The sequence below is a fragment of the Vanrija albida genome, assembly GCF_041260175.1.
Source record: "Vanrija albida strain AlHP1 chromosome Unknown contig_7, whole genome shotgun sequence".
NCBI lineage: Eukaryota > Fungi > Basidiomycota > Tremellomycetes > Trichosporonales > Trichosporonaceae > Vanrija > Vanrija albida.
In genome coordinates this window covers 927,443-942,876 of record NW_027191426.1, presented here as the reverse complement: position 1 = coordinate 942,876, position 15,434 = coordinate 927,443, and the positions used below count along the sequence as shown (strand labels likewise).

The 15,434-nt window shown below is 59.3% G+C and overlaps 5 protein-coding genes across 5 annotated transcripts; 1 reads left to right on the top strand and 4 right to left on the bottom strand.

Moving 5' to 3' along the window:
* Positions 1-52: 52 nt before the first annotated feature.
* On the bottom strand, positions 53-3,430 carry Q8F55_008817 (uncharacterized protein; the record flags this gene model as incomplete). Its single annotated transcript, XM_069357199.1, has 14 exons — positions 53-149; positions 203-261; positions 311-777; positions 815-917; positions 955-1,184; positions 1,237-1,304; positions 1,351-1,422; positions 1,469-1,514; positions 1,563-1,850; positions 1,890-1,984; positions 2,025-2,488; positions 2,534-2,854; positions 2,905-3,143; positions 3,184-3,430. The coding sequence occupies 14 exons, from the start codon at positions 3,428-3,430 to the stop codon at positions 53-55; spliced, it is 2,796 nt and encodes a 931-aa protein (XP_069205136.1).
* Positions 3,431-5,156: 1,726 nt separating this feature from the next.
* Positions 5,157-5,591, bottom strand: Q8F55_008816 (uncharacterized protein; the record flags this gene model as incomplete). Its single annotated transcript, XM_069357198.1, has 3 exons — positions 5,157-5,283; positions 5,334-5,399; positions 5,455-5,591. The coding sequence occupies 3 exons, from the start codon at positions 5,589-5,591 to the stop codon at positions 5,157-5,159; spliced, it is 330 nt and encodes a 109-aa protein (XP_069205135.1).
* A 442-nt stretch (positions 5,592-6,033) lies between these two features.
* Q8F55_008815 (uncharacterized protein) lies at positions 6,034-7,181 on the top strand (the record flags this gene model as incomplete). Its single annotated transcript, XM_069357197.1, has 6 exons — positions 6,034-6,110; positions 6,176-6,204; positions 6,265-6,366; positions 6,420-6,781; positions 7,034-7,075; positions 7,128-7,181. 6 exons carry the CDS (start codon positions 6,034-6,036, stop codon positions 7,179-7,181), a joined length of 666 nt encoding a protein of 221 aa, XP_069205134.1.
* A 343-nt stretch (positions 7,182-7,524) lies between these two features.
* Q8F55_008814 (uncharacterized protein) lies at positions 7,525-8,494 on the bottom strand (the record flags this gene model as incomplete). The annotated part of the gene is made up of 4 exons (XM_069357196.1): positions 7,525-7,596; positions 7,633-7,808; positions 7,847-8,080; positions 8,116-8,494. The coding sequence occupies 4 exons, from the start codon at positions 8,492-8,494 to the stop codon at positions 7,525-7,527; spliced, it is 861 nt and encodes a 286-aa protein (XP_069205133.1).
* A 566-nt stretch (positions 8,495-9,060) lies between these two features.
* Q8F55_008813 (uncharacterized protein) lies at positions 9,061-10,766 on the bottom strand (the record flags this gene model as incomplete). The annotated part of the gene is made up of 4 exons (XM_069357195.1): positions 9,061-9,530; positions 9,981-10,197; positions 10,561-10,626; positions 10,692-10,766. The coding sequence occupies 4 exons, from the start codon at positions 10,764-10,766 to the stop codon at positions 9,061-9,063; spliced, it is 828 nt and encodes a 275-aa protein (XP_069205132.1).
* Between the last annotated feature and the right edge of the window lie 4,668 nt (positions 10,767-15,434).

Below are 15,434 nucleotides of genomic sequence, written 5' to 3'. Positions count from 1 at the left end.
TCCACAATCTCACTCCACCTGCTCCGATTCGTAGAGCTTGCATAAACCGACCCTACCAGGCTTCCGCACCAACGTCGATCGAGTCTGGCAACGTGAACTGATAATTCGCATTGGACGTCGTCCCAGAAGGCAAGAACATGTTTGCCAGCCTGAAGGCAATCAGCAACACGAACACATGGCAATGTCTCCGAGGGTTACTCACTCGAGCGGGAGGAAGAGAGAATCCGAGCCATCGACGGGCAAGCCGAGATCGGCAAAGTTCTGTCCTGCGTCAGATTGTTCACCTCCTCCTAGATCACAATCAACTCACATTGTCCTGCAACCAATCAGGGAGGTTGCTCGGGCTGAACTCATTTGGCCAAGCAAAGCCGTCGGTGGTGTCGCTAAACACAGGCCAAGTATCTCCTCCCATGCCATCGCCCAACCCGTCACCCATTGCAGGTAGGCTCAACAGGCTCTGTAGTCCACCTGCAAGGTCGCCAACAGCTTCTGAACTAGTTGAAGGGTTTGTGGGCAAGGTGTCAGAGAGGTAGTGCCCGCCGCGCGGCGTTCCTGGAACCGTTGATATCGCTCCAGTCTTGCGTCTGAAGTTGGACAGCATCAACTTGAGGGTCAAAGCATAGCGCTCGGCGAAGCATTCTGCGGAAAGGACGTGCGCGATTTCAGACACCTTGTTGTTGAGTGTTGGCAGAGAAATTGCGCTTGGGTACAGCATGGCAATCTTGAGGAGGAAGACAGCGGCGAAAGCGACAGTGGCGAGCTGGTCGTGTGTTGCGTCTGCGGGATGTTAGACCGGCAAGGCGCTGGTGCTCACATTTCAGATGGCTCCGGAAATTTTTCGAGTGAAGGAAGACTTGGACGCATCGCAGAGCTGCGTCCTTTGCCTCGAAGGCAAGCTCCCTCTGATCGTCCGAGAGCTGCGTGTGAGCTCAAACTTTGCAGACTCCAACGAACCTTGTCCCACTGGCAGCCGCGGAGGGCGACGCACACTGTCCACAGCTGAGCATACACCAAATCGGCCTCCAAGAGACGAACAAGGACGCTGTCCTCGTCGTATCTGGTCCTGTGGATGTCGTACCACTCTTGATACCAGTCTTGCATTTGCCCGAACACTGTTCGCACAAAATTAATCGTATCGGAGTCGGCCTTGCCATGGAGAGGTGTCAAGTGGTCGAGAATGCGGACTGTAGTGTGTGAGCGGGGCTTTGGGGGGACTGTTATGCGCCACCAACTCACCTCGAAGGCCCACAAGTTCAACCCTCGCAACAAGGCTGGCATCCGTTTCAGACACCATTGGGTGGGACCTGAGCACAATTAGCCAGTGTCCCGTCCCGACATGTCTAAACTCACAGCAGGACACGGGCAGCGCGAACGGAGGAGTCGTCTCGAAGGAGGATTGGCTTGCCAGTACCCAGGCTGGAGCTGAATATTGTCAGGAAAGGATACCACCACAGGAAATGGGTCTTACAGTTGTTCATGAAGGTAGCAGTTCAGCCATATGCGTGCAGAGACAACTGCAGTCTGATCAGAATCATCCAGTTATCGGCAACCGTAGTGCTTACCGAGGTCACGCTCCTCGCTCTCCGTTCGCTGCTCATCCGAGTCGACCAACTTGTCGAGTGCCCGGTGCAGGTTCATATCGAGACCCATCCTCAGCGCGTGCCCACACGGGAGCCAGCTGTACTGGCTCCAAACGCTCAGAATGAGCATTGCAAGTACAGCTTCCTTGCGGACGATAGGGCCGAACAGTGTTGATCGTGCAATTCCCTGGGCCTCTTCAAGGCATCTGTGGAACGTTTGGCCGAGGGGTCCATTGCCCGCACGAATCTTTGCTGCCACGGCCAGCAAACCTGGGAGACGTCAGAATGTCATGGTTGACAGGGGCATACCATTGGTAGAAAACGGAGTGCGCTCGATGAATGTCTCGTAGGTATCATACTTCTTGTCCCACAAAGGAACAAAGTAGTGACAGCCGGAAAAGAAACTGTCGAGGTCAGCACATTGACCACGGCGCGGCAACTTACATGTCCCACAATTCACGAGCCTCGGTCTCGGATACCAGCCCTTTTGTAACCACATCGGGGAATGGGTTTCGGGGAGTGGGGTCCGGTTTGGTCTGCTTCTTGACCCGCAGGTGAATCGTCCGGCCGCCACCAATGGTAACGCGCTTGCGCTTGCGATTGCGAGGACGGTCTGCGAAGCTGCTCACGCCGGTGCCCTCGTCGGAAGCTCGATGGGAAGCAGATGTGTCTGAGGGTGGCTCGTCTGTGGGGTTTTCACTCCCACCGCCGTTGGCAAGCGCCGCGGCTTGGTCGGCGGCATTGGCGAGGGTCTGGAGTGCTTGAATCGGAGCGACCATGGAGGACGGAGGAACAGCGGCATCCGACGAAGTCGAGTTGACACTGGACGCGCGAGACGAACGCGAGTGGTTTGGTGATGGTGGCGCCGAGGATAGTGGGATGATACCATAGGTGCCGAAGCGATGGTTCTGAGTGTTCAGTCAGCCACATACGCAACATTGTGTTGTACTTACTGGCGGCGCAAAACCTGGCAGTTTGGGCCACGCCTGGGCTTCGTCGTTGAGGTGACTGGCATCGCCTGTCCGACGGCCGCTGGCGGTGTTCTGTGGAGATCGAGGTACGTCACTTGACGAGCCCGCAAACATCATCCCGGCGTGGTGCTGTGCCACAGCAGGGGATGTGTTCGAGAAGACGGAGGGCGGGGTTGTGGACGAATTGAAGATGTGTGCGATCGGGGTGATTGACGAGCTGTCACTTGGCGGCACAAATGTCTGCAGAGACGACGGGGTCGCTGCTGGAGCCGACTGCGGGAGCATGGACAGAATTTGCTGAAGCTGGCGGGACGTCAGCGACGCGTGTGGGTGATCTTCTAGGCTGCACATACAGCAGTCTGGATCTGGTTCTGGCCGTTGGCAAGTTCTTGGACGCTCTTCTCCAAGTTGGTGACTCGGCCCTCAGCATCCCCGTTCCAGCTTCCTCCTGCGGCGTTTTCACTCCTGCCCCGTCCTTCCCGTCTGTCGGACGCCTTCTCAAAGACACATTGGATGCCATTGAGCATGCACCGCCGACATGTCTGTTTCGAACTCGCTGGATCCCATTCGCAGCGGTTCTTTCCTTTGCGGCCTGACGCGTTAGGAAGCTGATCAAGACCAGAGGTGCTCACATGCTACGCAGGCGCGGCTGCCGCGTTTGCCAGTGGGACCGGAAGCAGGGAAGGCTTGCGGTACAGCGGCTCTTGATGAGCCCTCGTGTCGTGAACCATCCCGGTCGCCGCCTCGTCCATGGTTCTCGTCCTTTGTAGAGAGGCTGCCATTGTTGCCGTAGCCGTAGTTGTCCATACTCGGAATCGCTGGCCGGTTGTAACCGGCAAGGCCAGTCGAGTAGTTGCGCGAAAAGGAGTGTGGGTTCATGGCTTGGATGGATGGCTATCGCACGCGCAGAGCACAGGCCTGGTCTTGCCCTGTGTACTATTTCCGATCAAGGGTCGGGCTGAGGCTGGAGGAGGAGGCGGATGTGCAGATGGTGGCGAGGATGGTTGGTGTCTTGTTGGTCGGGTAAGCTGGAAGTGCTGGCTGGCGCGGTGGATGAAAGACCGGGTGAGATGAGATGAATGATAACACCAAAGTTCGACCACAACGCCCCAAGCAAAAGACCGGGAGTGGAGTACGCGGCGCACCTGTCAGCCGCGCGTGTGTGTATCGTCTGGGATCCGTGTCGGTCGATGTTGACGGACGCGGGGGGCTTGGGTGGGGGTTGACTGTTGAGCAAGACTGTGTGCCGAAGGCGAGCGAGATGAGCGCGGGGGCGGCGGAGTGCCGGGCCGTGCCGGGCGAGCAAGCGCGGGGTGGGGTGGGGTGGGTGGGCGGGCGTCAGGGCGGGCGGAGGGGCTTCGAGGCACACTAGGGCAAACAGCGCCATTTCAGAGGCAAGTGGGGGAAGGTGGACACTTCCGACAGCGCCCAGCGTCGTGATTCAGCCTCAGAGTGTCCAGAGCGAGGACGAGGTATGCATCTTCAGCACCTATACCATTTTACTCTGCACCAACAATGGCATACGTCTCGACAACATTGAGAAGAAAACGAGTGCTGAACGAGTTTGGAGTATGTAGCAACAATTCCCCCTTGCGGTAATTTCCCCACCACCGGCCCACTTCCGCGCCGCCGCCGGCCCGGGTCAATCGACAGCGGCCCGGCCAGGGAAGGTGACTACAGGCCGAGGTTTGTTGCCAACGTGAACCATGTTTCTCGCCTTCTGATCGCTATCTCCCAATCGTCGCAGCTCCTCTTCGCAATCTAAACCCGGGCCCAATGCCGAGTTTGTCGGGATACCGACAGTTTGGAAGCGAGGGGGCGCGGGGCAGCAGCGTCCCCTCGGCGTACTTGCGGCGGTAAGGCCGGAGAAGCCCGACGCGCGACGCGCCCGAAGCGCGCACAGCGGCCTCATCCCGAAGCTTTCTGTCGGCTACAGGATTTGGTGTGGAGTCAACGGCTAGTCGAGGCGGAGGCCGATTGCCGGGCGGGGGCGTAAGCGGCGTGGCGACGCTTGTTGCGGGGACGTTCGGCTCGCCGGGTAGCACCCGACTCTTCCAGAGCACGCACATTGTCCATGGTTGTAAGTTGGCTTGATGTACTTATGTAGAGCGTCGTGCTGTCCGTGGAACGCTGCCGTGAGAATGAAAGGAGTGTGAGCCGTGTGCCAGTGTCGTGTGGCACATCTGTGGCAGGGAAGGTGGTGTCGCTCGACAACGATTTATCGTCTCCCACCGCCCTCTGCTGTCGTTGGTCTTGCCTAGGTAGCTGATAATCATCATTAAACTCGCCACGACCTAGCTGCATGGTTAGGATGTTAGTTGCGGCACATTTATGGAGGGAAGGTCGTTGGTGGCAGGGAAGATCGTTTGTGGCAGGGAAGGTGCTCGACAACGATTTATCGTCTTCCACCGCCGTCTGCTGCCGTTAGCTCTCCCCGGGCAGTTCAAAAGCTACATTCGACTCCCCGCAACCTCGCTGCATGGTTAGGATGCTTAGTTGTGGCACATTTGTGGCAGGCGAGGCCGTTTGTGGCGGTCGAAGGAAGGTGGTCCTCGACAACAATTCATCGTCCCCATCGACATCTGCTGCTATTATCGTCCTCTCTCTAGCTGTTCAGCTTCATCTGAGCAGCTCCCTTCTCGTTTTGTGCGTTTCCGGCGAGCTGCTGGGCCTTGTCGCCCGTCACGGCGCCGACGATGGCGTCCTTCTTGCCCTCAACGCGGTCGCCGAGGCTGGGGACGGTCAGCGACCTTCACAGTGTGCTTTTCCCGTCCAAACTCACCCCTCAGCGTAGGCCTTGCCCTCAGCGGCCTTGAGCTCAGCCTCGCCCTTCAGGCGCTGCTCCTTGCTGTACATGCGTCAGCTGGGGACCGGTACGAGAAGGCGCGCAACACCGTACTCACCCAGCGGTCGAGAACGAAGAGGGCTCCGACGAGCCACCGACGGCCTGGTAGCCGGCCTCGATGGTCGAGCCGAGCATCTCCTTGGCGGAGCCAAGGGCGGTGTTGACCTGGGCGTTGATCTTGGAAGGCTCAGCCATTGTTGTGATTAAAGGTGGATTTGTTGGTGTGTGTGGGAAGGTTGGGTGCTGGAGATGAAAGGCGGGGCAGTCCCCACCTTTTTATATTGCGCTCCTTGGACGGGACAGCCGGAAAGGCCGCGCACGATGGGACGAGAGCCAGCTGAATGCTCCGGGAGAGGTTGTCGGCCATTGACGTCAGAGGGGGATGGCTGGTGGGGTGGTGCGCGTGTGGCAGGGAAGGCTGCCGCCGAGTGACGTCAGAGAGAATGCGGACGCGTGGTGTCGGCGCAGTCCCGAAAATTCCATCCTGAACCTGTCTGTTGGCACAATCCTTGGCTGCGGGCTCCAATTCTAGAGATTCAACATCAACGTACTCCGCTCGCTCCACTGTCGGCCGACCGAGTTGAGTGTCACGACCTCTCCCCTCACGGACCCGAGCCCTCCCTCAGCCTCAGCCTCGATGACGACACTGCCCGAGACACCCCTCCCGAACGTGGTCAGCCGCGTCGAGGCTCTGGTCAAGCACCACATGCAGCAGTGAGTGGCCGGAGATCTGCCGACCTAGCCGCCTCCGCGACGCGCATGTGTTGATGACATCACAGATACGACCCCTCGCATGATTGGGCTCACGGTGAGTGCCGCTGGGGTTGTGCTGAACGTGTCACGGGCCCACGCTGACACGGCGCAACAGTGGACCGCGTGCGGAACGTCGCGCTGGGCCTTGGCAAGACCCTGCCGGGCGCCGACATTGTCGTCATAGAGCTCGCTGCTCTGATGCACGACCTCGCAGATGGTGAGCGACGCTGCGTGTGCGTGTGGCTGTGCTCGGGCTGACGGTCGCGACAGCAAAGTACTCGCAATCGACCTCGCTTCCAGACAACGTGACGCGTCTGTTGGACGAGGAGCCGGGTCTCTCGCGTCATCAGATCGACACGATACTGCGGATCGTCCCGGCCGTATCCTACTCGACCGAGAAGAAGCTCCGGGCCGCTGGCGCCTGGGGGGAGTGGCACGACACGTGTGCCGAGCTCCATGCTGTCCAGGATGCCGACCGGCTGGATGCGATCGGGGCCATTGGCGTGATGCGCTGTGCCGCATTTTCCGGCGCTAAGAATCGAGTCCTGCTGGAACGTGAGCCGAATGTCGCTGGCGTCAGTTGCGAAGGACACTTCTACGACAAGTTGCTCAAGATCAAGGACCTGATGAAGGTGGGTAGCTGCTGTTGTCAAGGTATCGCATCTGTTGGGAGGAGAGAGAATGGTACCGAGACGTGGTCGCGGGTGTCTGATCTGCTGGGAGGAGAGATAGTGGTACCGAGAGGTGGTACTGCTACTGAGAGGTGGTGCTAAGAGGTGGTGCTAAGAGGTGGTACCTCTCAGTGATCTGTCGGGCCGAGGAGTAATGGAGCTATCAGGAGGGAGACGCCCGCCTGGCTCGCCACAGTGCTGATTGAGCGACAGACGGATGCGGGCCGACAGGAGGCTGAGCAGCGCCACGCCACGGTGAGTCACCTGTTTGACATTGTCTCAGTGCGCGTTCTGATAAACTGCCCAGATGGTGAGCTTCTTGGATGCCCTCAACCAAGAAAGGAACCTGTGGTACAAGTGAAGCGCTGGCACGGGGCATGCGCCCCGTGCCAAGTGTGGTCAACGGCCCTCTGACCAACGTTGCGTGGTTGGCGCAGCATGGTCAACACTCCCACTGGTGTCAACACTGCCTCTTGATGTCAACACTGCCTCTTGATGTCAACACTGGCATTTGTTATCATCAGCGCCCTGGCTGTCCACACGCCCATTGATTTATCGTCAATGAAGCCCGTGGCACATGCTCATGACTCCCCTCGCGGGATCTGCCCATGTTCGCATTTATATCTCATTTCTAGATAGGCATAGACATGAATTAGATGAGCAGGGGCATCCGTAGGCATCCGCTACCGGCGCCAATCATCGGCCTAGGCAGACTCGGCAGACACAATGTATCCCTTGTCCTTGACAATGTTTCGGGTTCTAGAGAGTAGCGTGTACTGTGGCTGTTAGTCATGCTCTAGAGCCAAACGCACCGTCACAACCCAGTCCACTGCAACAGCTGGCTTGGGCTGCTCGACAAACGAGCTGCCGTCTGCGGCCAAGGGGATAATCGACGACAGCGTGGGGGCCGAGGAGGCGGGGACGAGGCCTCCGAGCACTGACTTGAACTCGTGCAAGAGGTTGTGGAGGTCGGCAGCGGGCAGGGGGTCTAGAGTCATCAGCAGCTGTCGTCCTGGCGCCACTCACTCGCGCCTGCACCACCGCCAGAGGCCCAGAGCTGAATGCCGTGTGATGACGCAAAGGCCGTGTACTCCTTTGGCAGGGTGTAGCAGTCTGTTGTGTTGAGCTCGTTGGCGACCGGGGCCTTGACAGCGACGAGCTCGGCGAGGATCGGCTCGAGCAGGTTGAGCGTGCCCCAGCTCTTGATGTTCTTGGTCCCTCCGCTCGTGATCGTCTTCCAGAACTCGGCCCAAGTGGAAGCTGCGGTCAGCGCCGTCGTTCACCGGGCAGCGTACCGTCCTCATCCTCGGGCAGGCCGACGAGCACCGTGTCGAGCTGCTCGAGGCCCTTGTGCTCTGCGAGCGTCTCAAGCGCCTTGCCAACGAACGCGGCGTACGAGGCCGCCGTTCCCTTGTTGACAATCTGGACCTTGACAGTCACATCGTAGTCGGCGAGCGAGCACTCGTCCCACGAGTGCTTGTGGAGGGTGCCTGGCCGGGGGATGATGAGCAAGTCCGAAGAGGCCTCGTACGACGCCGACGCCGGCTTGGAGTCGAGCGCAGTGTGCAGAGCGCGGTGGACGAGCGGCGGGAGGTCGGCCTTTGGCTTGGCTGGCCTTGAGTACCGCACCTGGAGGGGCGCCTGGACGCCGCTGAACAGCAAGAGGTGCACCATTGCAGCCTTGCCGAGATGTCGGAGGGCGAGTGTCGGGAGCGATGGGGACGGCGCTGATGCCCGTTGTGTTGCGTGTTGGGCTTTACTACGGCGAGTGAGGTATGGGGGTGTTGTATTGTCGCACAGAGATGCGTCGGAGTCGAGGAATCAAGGCGGACCACAAAGAGTCGCGCGATTTGGTAAGCGACGCACGTCAAAACGCGGACCGAGATTCGGCGCAGGCAGCGATGGCGAAGGCGGCGGCAGTGGCGGCAGCGGCTGCAGCGGCGGCTTTCCTATGTCCTTTAGGGCGCGGGCGGGGCGGGGCGGGGCGGGCGGCGAGTGATGGATTGTGGACCTGACTGACCGAGCGACGAGACGAGGGCAGGGCGAGGGCGAGCGAGATCATCCTCCGGCCAAATGCGACCAACAAGACTAGAGAGAGATAAAAGGCTCTTTTCCGTCCTTTCCCACGGTCGATGCGAATCACAACCCTTCACATCATGGTCGTTTGTAGAGTCCTGTTGGATGTCGACAGTATGTTTGTAATATGCACAGGTTGCCTCTACGGCTATGGATACAACAATCTACAAGTTGGGGGTTGCTCGCCCGAAATCAACAGTGGGTGTGTCCCAGGGTACCACAGGTTCGTCTCCAAACCTCGTATCGCGATACCGCTCTGTGCCGAGCATGGTCCGTGAAGTGGGCGTGGCCAGTGCGCTGGGCGAGTCGTTGGGGTTTGACAGTCCATTGAGGGCGACGTCCATGTACTCTCGTCCAGGAGAAACAAACGGGCGTCCAGAAGAAGAAAAACCGCGTGACGAACCCCCAAGCGAAGAGCGACCGCGGGGCGGCATCGGCAGCGCGCTGTACGCAAAGTTGTCTCCGCCGATTGAAGGCGATGGGCTGAGGGCCGGCGGCGTCACCGTTCTGCGGTCATGAACCAGGATGGGGCCTAGGAAGTGGGACGAACTGCCAGGGGATTCGTAGTTTGGAGACTCGTGGTGGTCCTGGGGACCAAGCTCTCCCTCGGTGATGGTGGTTAAGTCGATATGCGCTTGGGAGATCTTGCGGCGGCCGCTGTCTATACGTGAACGCCAGCTGCCTTGGCTGGGGCTCGCAGTAGAGGTCGACTCCAACCGACGAGAAAGTGAAGCATGGGGGTTGGGAGGTGCAGACGACACAGTCTCGGTACCTGTGGCCTCGCCAGCAGGGGTCCTCGAGCTCGCGGCGGATCCTCGACTGGGCGATGGCGTACGGGGGAGCGACGGGGCAGATTGAAGAGAAGGTGCGGCTGTGCCTGGTGTGCGTGGGGACGCCTGCCGAGGCTCAGCGTCCGCTCTGCTGCGTTTCGAATCGCGGTCGGGGATCGACGAAGACTTCCTCTTGCCAAGAGCCCCCTCTTCATCAGAATTCCTGGAGGGGATAGAAGGCAGAACTGGGAGGGTTGGTGTTCTGCGCCAGTCAGCATGGACTTGGACATCGACTGACCCCTCGGCGTGCCTACTGGCGAGCAACTGGCTCAAGTAGGTCTGAATGGAGGACCATGCCTCTGCTAGCTGAGCCTCGCGTTGCTGAAGCGCTGTCTCTCGTTGCTCAAGCGAAGCGATGTGTCGCTGAATGAGGACGTTTGCCTTTTCATTGATCTTCTCCTCGAGAAGCTTGTCGATGACTTGCTCTTGCTGTCCAAGCTTGGCGACTCCGTCCTGCAACGTCGCGACTTGCTGCCTTAGAAGTGCGAGCTCGGACGGCTTGTTCAGCGTCGAGGGAGGTCCATCCGCAGACAATGTCGTCGAAGAGACTTCTCTACCAGCACCAGCCGAGGCTTGTGCATTTGGCCGTGCGAGGGGTGTCGGTGCGGGACCGACTTGTGAGGAGGCCGGAGGTTGAGCAAGGGGCTCATCGGCCTCGGAACGCTGGAGAGCAACAGCTCTTGGAGCTGGTGGTGACGAAGGGGCAACAGCAACAGGTCTGGCAAGCTTGGGGATTCTGCCGGGAAGGGAGTGCAGTGGCCTTGGGTGAATGTTTATCCTCGTTGTCGGGTTCCGAGATCGAGGCCGAGGTGAGTTGAGGTAGGCAGGAGAGACAAAGTAGTTTGCCAGCTCCTCGACGAGAACGGCAGTCTTCGCGTTGGCGCCTTTGATATCATACGTCTGAAGGTTGTCAGCCAGTACACGTGGGTGGGCGAGGAGGCTGATGATGAGGGAAGGTGACCTACCTTGCACAGCCGTTGGAGATCTGCTCGTCGAAGGCCTTGGAGCTCTTCGCGTGTATATGGCCGAGTCTTGGGCATTTTGGAGATGCCAATCGACCGTGAGCGGGAGCCGTAGAGAAAGGGGATGCAAGGGAACCTTTGTGACGGGTGGTGGCAAAAGGGTGATTGTTGTGTTGAATGTTGTGGTTGTGTTTGTGATTGAAGGCCGGGGAGCTGTGGGGTGGGTGGGTGGAGTGTGTGAGTCTTTGACTTTGATTTTTGGTTTGTAATGGGCCATTGACATGACTCAACCCGCCGTATTCTCATTCGACCAAAGCAGGGCCAGCGCCAGTTCAAATCAAAATTACAAAGCGGAATCAAAAAAAAAATGGGTGACTCGTTCAACTTGTTTAGTTTTATTGAACCTAAATGGCGCGTAATCGGGGGCATTTGCTTGCTTGTTGTGCGCTTGTAATCCACTTCCTAAGTAAACCGGGTGTTGTCGGTTCTGAATTCTGAATGCCCTGGAGGGCGGGGAGAATAGAAGCAAAGGGGCGGCGGTGGCCAGGGCAGATGCATAGTGGGTGGGTGAGGTGGGGTGGGGTGGCCCAATGGCGGGGCAGGCAGTCAGGCGGGCGGACGCAGCAGTCAGCAGTCAGTCGTCACCGCTGACGTCCACTGCCCTGTGCTGTGGGTGGCCCCGAGTCCACTCGCTCATGAGCCCCGTGACCACCAACCTCCACCCTCCCACGGAACGATGCCTAATCCTGGCTGCCCAAGCCGCCGCCCCCGACAGAGCAAGCCAGCCTAACCAACTTGAAATTAGGTTGTAGTTGTAGAGTGGGAGTGACTGTAATAGACGTAGTAGTCGTTGGCGCGCGCACTCGACCACGGCGCTTACCCACACCCACACCCACACCCGCACCCGCACCCACACCCACACCCACACCCACACCCACCTACCCACCCACCCACCACCGACAACAGATCACTCACACACACCCATCACAAGCCAGTACCCACCCACCTCGACATCGATAGCCCTCAGGCATCAAATCAGGCCACCATCCACGCGCCTCGCCACCTATCGCACCCTATCAGGCAACACACCAAGTGCGCTCCAAGGCCGCCCCCGATAACCCAGTCGGTCTCCTCCTGCGACCTCGATTCTCGCGTTCAACTCTCGTCTTCTCATACCTTGACTCCGACTTGGTCACATACCTCCTTCTTACCCACTCATCGCGCATTTGGATACACAGATGCAGCTGGCCCACTGAGCGTGGAGCGTACGAGGCCCTGGGACTCCCTTCCCTCTCGTATTCTAGGTATGTGTGTCTGCGTTCGTACACAACCTCACACATCAGCGCCTTGGTTCCAGAACCTGCCTACGCAAACCAACAAGTCATCTGCACACCCGTCACTATTCATGCCGACATTTGGGATCACGAGTGGCCAGCACAATGTCTAGCCTATCCAGCGGGGGCGTCTTCTATCTCGATGAGGATCGGGATAAGGAAGCCAGCTCGTCGCAATCGCAATCACCATCTCCGCGTCACACCCCAAGTCCTCAATCAGCCTCGTCTTCTTCGCCCGTTGGCGTACCCTCTTCGACGCTTCAAGTGCCGCCAGTTCCGTCACCGTCGCTCGTCTTCACGTCCCAGACCCAGCCGTTTGGGCGCAAGTCTGGTGTGTTTGGAGCGACACCATCATTCCCGTCACCTCTGGCGCAGGCGATTACCGTTCCATCGCATTCAGACTCATCGTCTTCATCTCCTCACTCATCTCCTCGACAGTCTGACGATGAGCAACTTCCTCCATCTGCAATCGAGGACACACCACGGCGCCGGCCAGGCTCTGCCGCGTCGAAGCCGAGATCCCACGGATCGACCAGTGGATCCGCCAGTCCGACGCCTTCGAGACGGCGCTCGTCATCACGGCCTCCCAGTCCATCGGCTCCAAAAGGATCTACAGTGTCGCCCGGGACTCTGTTGATGTCGCGAGGCACACGCTCCAACAGCGGCTCATCGCATTCCGCACAAGGATCACGAGACTCGCCTCCACGGCAGGCGTCCATCAAACGAGCCGAGTCTTGGAAAGAACCCCCTGCCGGGCCATCTCGTATTGACACTCTTAGTGGCTCGAGTGGTGGCAGCTACATGGAAAACCCCGCAGGGTCGAGCCCTTTGGCGTTTGGCAGCCCCGAACTGGAGCCGACGATGGACACGATCGTGGCTCCTCGCCCCATCTCGGCTGTAAGCCAGTCCTCTTCACGGGACCCGCATGCCAATCTGCTGGGCCTAGGCTGGGACAGCAATTGGGAGCCTGCGTCAGGTAAAGGTCGGGACAAGGGGAAAGGAAAAGATCCTATTCGTGACTCTAGTCCAACAAAGGACAAGGAGCATCCTTCCAGGTGCGTGCTTGCGTCATGCTCGTCCTAACACTGCTAGTCCTGCGAGCGTGAGCCCCATCCGCCAACGCCGAGCATCAGAGTTCCTCCGACCGTCATCCATCGACCTTCGAAAGCTCCCGCCGCCATCTCTCGTGGGCCGGCCCGGCACAGGGCAGATTCCTGTTCCCAGCCTTTCGACGTCAGCATCGATGATATCTCCTCTAAACCCCCTCCCGTCCCCTTGGTCGGAATCGGCTTTCCCTCAGCTGAGCAGCCTCAGCAGCGATCAATCGCCCTCCCTCGGCTCCTCCGGTGCCATGCGTCTTAATCGTGTCCCCACCAGTGTCCGTCTAGCCGCGGACCTAATCAAGACCCAGACACCTCCACTGCATCAGCTTGAAACACCGCCGAGCAATACATCGACTGGTTCGGTACCGACTCCGAACCCATCGCCAGTCGAGGCCGAGCACCCTCGGGCTTCTTTCCAGAAATTGTCTATCGCCGAATCACTGCCCCCAGACACCCTCACCTCCCTGGCTTCACCTTCAACCGCACGCCGCGACTCGCTTGACGCTGCATACACATCCAGCGTGTCTCCCCCCAAAGCCCCATCGCCATTGGCCGCTATGCGACCGGGTCAACCCTCTTCGGCATCGCCGCCTGCCTCTGCAGCCCTCTCGGCATCGCCTGATATCCACAGTCCAGCCGGCTCCGAGGCCGTTCCGCAGGGGCTATTGCGGTCCGCAATCCAGGACGCATTTTCCGCGTCCATGTCTCTCCCGAAGTCGCCGTCGCCGTTGAGTTCGGGACCGTCGCGCTCTATCGCAGACGACATGGCTGCTCTAAGGTTGGAGAGCTCGCCGGCGCTATCGCCGCCGTCTGCGCGGTCATCAGAGGTCGGCGAACCTCCAGGGGCTTTGCAGTCCCGTATGCGCTCCGTCTCTTCAAAGGGCGGCTTGGGTATGGAACTTCCAGGTGTCTCGTCCTCCATCGGGGATGCCGCCAGCCACGCCAATATGATCATTCAAAGCCGGCAGGCGAAAATTCAAAGATGGGGAGCTCGCAGTACCACCAACCAGGTAAGAACGACACCACGATCACGCTAACGACCAGACACGGACATTCGCGCCGCCCCTCCTGACCACGACCCACGTACCCTCCAGGCTCAGCTCTTCATTCATCGATCAAGGTCCTCCCGAGGCCACACCACTTTGGCAGAGGTCACTGAGAGCAACGGCATCCACCACGTTGTACGATCCGAGCCCTCGGCAGACCAGCTACCCGCTGAACGACTCCACGGATACCCTCCCGCACCCACCCAAACCAGCGTTTGGCGGTGTCGGGATGGAAAAGCAAGGCTCTGCCAGCGGGTCAGTAGCCGGCATCGAGTGGGTCGACTGGTACGACTGTTACAAGTCATACAAAGCCGAGAAGATTAGGGCCGAAGCCGAAAACGCGAGTGGGAAGCAGTCTCGCCCTACCAGCAAGCTTCCATCTCCCGTGGCCGAACGTGATACCAAAAAGGCCGAAATCCTCGGCAAAGGAACAACGACTGAACCCGCTTCCATCACGCCAGTCACAAACGATGTACCAGCGTACGGAGCGCCGCCCAATCTCAGGCGCCGGAGCTTGTCTGTTCGTTCGAGTATGTCTGGCATGGACAAGCTTCCCCTCAGTGGTCGTCGCCCTGGCAACACCAACACTGAGAAGCCCCGCCAATCGTCAGGAGGATCAACGAAATCGTCAATCGGCGGGGACTCTCAGTTGGCGGCGGTACGGAGAAAGAAGAACCTGGTCACCAAGATGGAAGGGTGGTGGAACGCCGTCAAGAGCAACTTTAGCCCCGAAGCGACTCCCGAACTGGCACCGCGACTTACCGGACTCTATCCGCAACCGAGAGTCCCATCTGCACCTCAAAGTAGACGCAGCAGTGACAAAGCGGGCGGCGCTTTAATGCCCTCGAGGCCTGAGCCGGCCCGTCAAGCATCGTCTGCATCAACACGTTCTGTCAGACCTGCAGCCTCTCATGTCGAGTTGAGAGGGCTAGTGCAGGATCAGGTACCAGCCTTGACTCCGCTCGCACCGCCACCCAGCGGATTGATGCTTCCTCCGCCACCACCAAAAGCCAGGGCCATGGAAGCCGCGCTCCTGCGGCACGACGCAAGGGTTGGCACCGCTGGAACGCGACTAGAAGCTCGCCGCAACCAACCTTCTTTGCGATTGGACCTCGAACCAAGCCTCCTGGCTGCCCAACGACCGGTCGCCACAAGCAGTTCCCAAGGTACCGCATCAACCAGCTCTTCGGGCAACTTCATGTCATACGACCTGCGGGGTGCTGGCCCTGTCCGCCCAGCAACATACGGCCTTGGTGCCGGACT